The sequence below is a fragment of the Lolium perenne genome, chromosome 4 (genome assembly GCF_019359855.2).
Source record: "Lolium perenne isolate Kyuss_39 chromosome 4, Kyuss_2.0, whole genome shotgun sequence".
In the NCBI taxonomy this organism is placed as follows: domain Eukaryota; kingdom Viridiplantae; phylum Streptophyta; class Magnoliopsida; order Poales; family Poaceae; genus Lolium; species Lolium perenne.
Genome location: NC_067247.2, coordinates 227756234 through 227763990, shown reverse-complemented (window position 1 = coordinate 227763990; position 7757 = coordinate 227756234). Strand labels below are relative to the sequence as shown.

The window sequence follows — 7757 nt, the reverse complement described above, 5'->3', positions numbered from 1 at the left end:
GTGGTGCAGGACATCAAGTTAAGACACCTAGGCGGGCAAACAAACAATAAACGTAACTGCACCAAAACACATTGTAGGTAACCAAACGAAATGCAGAAATAAGCTCGGGCTCGATTTTCACTAAACCAGAAGCTAACAGGCCAAAACCGAAAAAGGAGAAAACCCATGGGATAAACCAAACTAACCCCTAAGCTGACTAGTGACCATGGTGAGTGCAGCCACTTGCATCGAAGCATGCCCACGTGACCGCAACGATGATCATCTCGGCGCTGAACCAGTGCATGCATCGTGGCAGAGGTAATCAGGCAATGGCTCTGGCCTCTTGGGAAGACGGCGTGACGCTGTCGAATCAACCATGGTGGCAAAAGGTTGCGTTTCAGTGGTGGATAGGCCAGAGTTAGTCTGTTAGGATCCATGATTGTCTACAACTCTGAGTATTTAACGTTGACGCCACATGCTTACACGACTTGAGTATGCAAATCGACATTCTACTACTCAGGCAGGTGTTCTCAAGTTAAATTCTTCAGAACTCCAGATACGAAACACATTCTTTCCTGAGATTTTCTTTACCGGGTTGATTTACATCTTAGTATCAGCCGCTATAAATTTCCCAAAAAAAACCTCAATCAGATACCAGGCTGAAAAAATCAACTAGTAGCTGGTGCCTGTATGGGCTATAAACATGATACACCAACTTTGAGTCAACTTGGTATCTAAAGTGTTATTCTCAACCTACATCAACATGACTTCTCTGGCAAATATGAAAGAAGAACAGGTCAAGAGGAAACTGCTTTGCCAGAGCCAGAAGTGAACCAATCTACAGAACAGACCTACAAAACTGATCGTCATGTGTTTCTTGAGAGTAAGCAGTCTAATGAATAATGGTTGCCTTTTCAACAGATAGAAACAGACTGCTCTGGCGTTAGGAGCAACCCTGTGGTAATTGATAATCTATCTTGCCTTCATCACAAAATGTTATCCCTCTCCATAATTAATCTCTCCTTTATACCTCCAAAATCAGGACAGAGGTGGATGGTCCTCTTCCCTAGTCAGTGGCGGGTGTGGCTTCCAGCCTGGTTTCTCATCCCAGTACATGTCATAGTATATGTGGCCAATTTCACGCAACTCCACACAGCACCATATCCCCGTATATCTCTTCACACGATTCCGAAACCGCGTCTCCACAGCCTGTTTTTTGTGGTAATTAGAATTAAGACCGGATGCTTCTATCAGTAATTAAGGTCAAAACTGAAAATGATCAACAGCTTACAGCATCAGCAAAACCTCTGAAGGCGTCAACCATAGATGAGAATTGTATGACTTTGACATTCTTATACGAAGAGAAGACATTCAAAAGCTGCAAAAAAAAAAAAAAGGATCCCTTTCAGCATAAAGCTCTTAAGCAAAATCTGCAATAGATTTTCTCAATTGTATATGCAGTTATCCTAAAAATGCTTTCTGCGGGTACACTATTAGGTGTACAAGTCTCTGTACACCTTTAAATCTTCTTATTTTCATAGTATTTATACCACTTACCTTCACTGATTGACTGATAGTGAAATAAAACACTCAAATTGGCACACCTTAAAATTATAGTTCTAATTTCACTAGCATGAAAGGCATTAATTATTGCTGCAACCTTTTTATATTTATTTTTATTTCAAACCCATTCATATAACTTATATTTAAATTATGTGCATAAGCAATAAAAACTGCACAACTATCCTAGAAATGGAAATAACATAGTTATCTGCCACTAAACTTCCAAATAAAAGTTCATCAACAACTATCTTGCTACCAGATTTCTACCACATTATTAAGTAAATAAAGGAGTTGAACTCTGGGAGCAAGATAATTCTTGATGAACTAAATAAAACAAGATCAAAGAAAACATAAAGTATATTTATAACGGTAGAAGGGTGACCATGTAAATGATGTGTTGTGTTAAATTGAAAGTATACACTACAGGAGGTTTCTCATAATTTACCGTTTGTTCAGTGCTATTCCTTGGTAATAGAAGGGGTCTGTGTTCATTGGTTCCATTAGCTGTGGAGCAGCTGGTGCTATCGCCATCGCAGAGCTGCACCTCAAGAAATGACTCTTTCACCTAAATCAATACTCCAAACAGGAACCAATTAGGAGACAAAGCCATATTGTTTCCAGATAAAGGTGAAATGCCTGCAAACAGCATATTTTACCTGTTTAGGCAATGACGGATTCTCAAGAAAGGAGTATTCTCTGAAATCAATATGTGCACCAAATTCTTCCTCGGGCAAGTCCTTCAGCATAATATGTACCTGTACAATGAAGTAGAAAAGTTTTTCTCATGGTTAATGTACAAGAGTATGTAAAATGCAATATAACTGAACTTAAGAGAACTGAGCAGTGCTGAGCTGGCTAGCAGTGCATGCCACGTGATCGCCCACTCACGTTAAAGGCCACAAATAAATCCATGGGTCGAGTTCAATTCAAACTGTAGAGAAGCAATATACTCATATACTGGTCTTTTGCTTGTGAGTTGATTTATATATTTATTTTACTACAGGGTGTAGTTACACCAAAGTGTGTATTAATACAATTTAAGCAATGTACTAGTATGTTTATTCTAATATATCACTTTTCTACAGTTTGAACTGAACAGACATGTGTCCAGATGTATCAGCTGTTCTAAACTACGTTAAACATTCATCACTGCTCACTGAATTTGGCTGCCTAATCCATCATGTAAGGTACAGACAACATTATTTCACTCCACTGCCTGCCAGTTGGTGGAAGCACTAGGTTCTATCTACACTCTCTCTGATGAAGAATATTTAGCATGGTGCCAAGGAGTGTGTTGCACTTTCAGATTATTAGACATATTTTGTACACAATACCAAAGGTTCCTGTACCAAAAAAAATCCTTACTTTCACTTAGGTATTGTTCTTTCTGATAGTTTGGAGTCATACTATTACCCTATTTACCCAAAACATGGTTACCTCGATAGGTATAATTGGTAAAAATCTTATGTATTTTGGCATATAATGCAAAATGTAGTTTACTGCACCTCCTGCAAGTATTGCAAGACAATGACGAGAGGTCCTCAAAAATGTCAGACCATCAATAATTGATGTTGAAAAAGGTTCTTGGTAAATAATGTAGTCTGCAATATAAAGTAACTTGGCCCCAAGCAACCTAATTTTGGACCAGAAACACAGAATGGCAGGCTTTATAGAATGATAGACCTTGGATGATGACTGATTGAGGGGCTTCAATAGTATCATCTGATTGGGTTCAACAAAAAATGGTGTCCGAAATTCTCAAATATGGGAAACTTATCAAGCCAATTTATTTGACACGTATAAGATGAAACCCTAGAAATGATTTGAGCAACTAATGCAAAAACTGTTGTTTTCTTGCTTGCTGTTTCTATGATTTTATTTGGGGCAAAGTGTGAAAGATTATCCAGGCCATTTAGCAGCCAGATGTAGCCACACGAGTGGTCCACCAGATCATAGAAGGATGTGCTCCTAAAATCAGAAATTTTATCCAGAAGACAGAATTAAAAAATTATCCTTTTGGACAAATACTACTCTACCGTGTTGTATTCTCATACGATAACACACTTTCATTTAAAAATAGTAAACCATACTGATTCCAATACTCCAATTTCGTTGACCCAAGGAAGAACCTATTTGTGACAAGTTCAATGGAAAATGTAACTTGTAAAACAACCAATTACATAAAGATGATTACTACCTTTGAGTCAACTCAACATAAAACATACAAAATGAACAAAGGACAACTGATGCCTCCAGACAGAATATATATGAGTATAAGTAAAATTATAAAAGAATATTTTTGCTCCTTGAATAATTACCTCAAATACATGATCCATTGGACAGAGAAAAGGTTGTCTTGTCATTGTACCTTCTAGAACTCCGGGATGTCCAAACCACATCCTATCAAGCCTGCACCATAATGGAGGCATTACCTAAAAGTACCAACAGTAGTCAGAAAAGGATCATCCACATGCTTGCACACAGCTCAACAAACAAGGTAATAATACAAACATTGCTACTATAAGCCCCTTGAACTATTCCATTTTGTTCACTATCAAAAGGAAATTTCACTGACCAGGGTCCGCTTTAACAAGGAAGCCACGGCCAATGCTGTTCTTATTTGCTTCATCTGGAAAGTTTCAAGCAAATGATCGATTAGGCAATAGGCATAAAAAAATTCAACAAAAGAAGTGCAACCAGAAAATTGGTGAAATAAAGATAATGGCAGATGAAACCTGGTAATTAACCAATTGAAAATGTGATTCAACGGTATGGGCACCATCTAACAGCAATTGCTTGGGAATATTAGGTTTAAATGATAGGAAACCTCCTGCAATGTGAGATCACATAATTTATGTACATGATGAAATAGGAATGGTAAAACTATATTTTTCATTCATTCTGAGGGAAATGCATCGACCAGTGAAGCTTTAAAAGAATAATAATTAGAATAAAGCAAAAGAAAAATCTTTCAGGACTGAATTGTGATGTAAAAATGCTACAATAACATTATTAATCGGACTTGTCTCCATTTTGGGTCATCAAATGTGGATACATGGTTATTTTAATACGATTTTAACATCTATGGCGCAACTACGATGACCAGTAAGCTTGAGATAACATATACAGAAGAAGCACATGTAGGCCAGGACACGCCACCAAGAGTTGTAAGCACGGATCTCTATTCCCAAAGTTTGACTATGGTAATACTTATGGTGAGGGTAGACAGTGAACAGACCTGGTGAATCATAATAAGGTGGTTGATCAAAGAAAAGCATTGCCTCACGTAATCTATGGCGCTTTCCTTCAGTACCTGCATACTGGAAAGTAGTGTGCACAGCATACGGTTCTAGCCGAAGCTGCTGATACATGCCCTGAAAATCAAGAGAAGTATAAATAGCAGTTAGTTATATGAATTCTAAGTGCAAAATGGTAAAACAGAACATGCCAACTAAAAATCTGAAGAACAAAAAAAAAAAGAGCAGAACATGTAAACTATCACAACAAATTGGCATTCAAGATGGTTACTTACCAAACTGAAACAAAAAAAGCTCCTACCTGCACAAAGTAGGTATGGCCGCTGCAAAATATACTTGCTGGTAGGACTCCAAGCTTCAGTTTTCCATCATATGAATACACAAGTTGATCTTCTCCTTGGACAGGTTGTCCAAAAACTTTGTGTACAAGATCATTAAAAGCATTCTGGTCCCATATCTTATCGTCAGATAAGACTAGGTCCTTCCATTCTTTTGCCAGCCTTTTAGCAGGTTCTGTTGGTCGCCAATGGAAAATACCAATATTGTATGCCCCGGTGACTGTGGAATGTAGAAATAGCAATCTATTATATTCTTAAGTTACAAATGCCAACTTTTTTGAACTCATAACTATCAAGAGATAAAGATAAAAATCAGCACCACAATGTCTGTCTTGGTGGGCAGTGGATGGTGAAAATGAATTGCAGCATTTGAAGGTGTAGGTAAATTACCTTGCCTCCAGTTCTCCAGGCTGTCGTCGGTGACGGTGGGTATGACCTGGTCGCTGGATGTGAGGAGATCCGCGTGAGGGTAGCGGGCGAGGTAGGGCAAGGGGTTCTTGAGCCACACCATGTCCGTGTCGCACATGAGCAGCTCGTAGCCGAAGGGCAGGAGCTCATTGATGAGCAGCACCTTCTCCCTCCCCATCTTGTGGAAGGCGGGGGACCCCCAGCCTGCGTCCTCCGTGTCCATCCTGCTGCCCATGTCGAAGACGGGCACGCCCCTGAGGTAGAGCTCCCGGAGCAGCTTGGTGTCCATTGCGCCGACGAGGAGGTTGTCGAGGCCGAGGCCGGTGAGGTGGTGCACCCAGGTGAGGATGAAGTCCATGAATGCGTAGTTGCCAAAGGTGACGACGATGACCCCGTGGCGGGCGCGGGCGCGCACCATGTCGCGGGTGAGGCGGAACGCGCGCGGCGATGGCATCCGCGACCCCCGCGGCGGGGGCTTCCAGATGGGGCGGTTGTACATGGTCTCCGGCTGAGAGGGAGTGGAGAGAGCGGAGAGATTGGTGGTGACGGCCGGAAAGGGGAGCGCGGGGGCGGTGAGGGAGGAGAAAGAGAGGAGGAAGAAGAGGGCGGAGACGGCGAAGCCGCCGAGGATGGCCCCGAAGATCCCGACGAAGACCGGTTTGGTAGATTCGGCTGGGCACCACGGCGCCATTTCGCCGGGCGGGAGGGATCGGGGTCGCCGGCGGAGGAGGTTGGGGGTCAGCGGGCGGCGGGGGCGGGGGCGGGGGCGGGACCTCCAGTCATCTCTGCCGCGTGGGGTTAAGGTGATGGAGTGTGGGCCCACTGGACGATGGGTGCTAGTGCGGAGTTTGACGGCATCGTCACGGGCACGGCAAGATTCACTAGCGATCCCGTGACAGTCACAGGTCACTGAAGTGCGGGCCCCACAAAATGAGCTTAGAGTAGACGGCGCCGTAACAGTACTGCTCTTCAAGTGTTCGTCCTTTTAATTAATTGTTTTGCTGGAAGTCTCGGCTTATACGTATGAGTCAACTGCAACGTACATCTCCAAAATTAAATTGAAACCCGTTTTTCGTTCGTACTTGTACGTCGTTTCCTCCCGCCCCGCGGAGAAAAAACCCTCTCCTACCGGAACGGAAAGCGAAAAGAACTGTGCGCATGATCACGCCTAGTCCTATGCAGCCGCACGGAAGAAAAGAAAAGAAAACAGTCTTCCTGCCGAAGCAATGGAGAGATTGTGAGCGTCGTACTTTTTTTTAACGGGGAGAGGTCCCGAAGGACCCAGATACGTTCATCCGCGGTGATTTTACATTTTACACAAAGGACCTCAAAAAGAAAAGACATTACAACTTGGTCCAGAAATCTTGCAAAAAAGACACTATGAAGATTTGCAGAAATGCCATCGAGTTCTATGTCTTCTTCATCACCGCCTGCGCTGAACCACCTCACAATATAAGGGCCAGGAGAGGATCTGCCGAGGGACACACAATCAACTTAGCCATAACCACCGCAAGTCTAGAGCTAGGTCATACGAAATCTTAGCCTCTCGACGAGATCTTAGTTCAAGCCTTCGGCTGCCCCATTGGAACCCGATATTTTCGATAATCAAGATCAAATAAGCACGATGTAAGGGTTTTACCTCATCGAGGGTCCCGAACCTAGGTAAATCTCTCTCCCCGTTTGTTTGGTATCCGATGTCTCATGTTAGCCTACAGGATTCCGTCAACCCTAAGCCCCAAAAGGTGGCTATTTCCTAGCACTGTTGCCGGTGTGTCAGTGCTCGAAGCTATTTCCTTTAGATTCTGCAATTATATCTTTTTGTCTCTTGTTTTTATTTTTACTAGTTAGGCTTAATGGAAAACAACAACAAAATTAGAGATCTTTATGAACTTTATATTGAATTAGGACATGATGTGTTTGAAGAGAGAATTAAAAAACCCATGAAACTTTGTTTGCAAAATAGTTGTAGTAATATTTTTAACATGAATTCTTTGAACACTATTATTTTTAATGCTATGGAAAAGTCTAAGCTTGGGGAAGCTGGTTGTGATATTTTTAGTCCCCCAAGTTTTGAGGAGAAAATTTTCTTTGATGATACTTTGCCTCTCATTTATGATGATTATAATGATAGTGGTATTTTGGTGCCACCTACTATGGAGGATAAAATTTATTATCATTATACCATGCCTGCAATTTATGATGATTACAATGA

At 41.7% G+C, this 7757-nt stretch overlaps 1 protein-coding gene across 1 annotated transcript; it reads right to left on the bottom strand.

Moving 5' to 3' along the window:
• Positions 1-536: 536 nt before the first annotated feature.
• Positions 537-6304, bottom strand: LOC127323306 (arabinosyltransferase XEG113). Its single transcript, XM_051351470.2, has 10 exons — positions 5528-6304; positions 5101-5357; positions 4781-4916; positions 4278-4372; positions 4118-4171; positions 3861-3974; positions 2199-2297; positions 1988-2107; positions 1271-1357; positions 537-1188 (listed from the first exon to the last, which is right to left on the bottom strand). Exons 1-10 carry the CDS (start codon positions 6234-6236, stop codon positions 1018-1020), a joined length of 1842 nt encoding a protein of 613 aa, XP_051207430.1. The 5' UTR covers positions 6237-6304; the 3' UTR covers positions 537-1017.
• Between the last annotated feature and the right edge of the window lie 1453 nt (positions 6305-7757).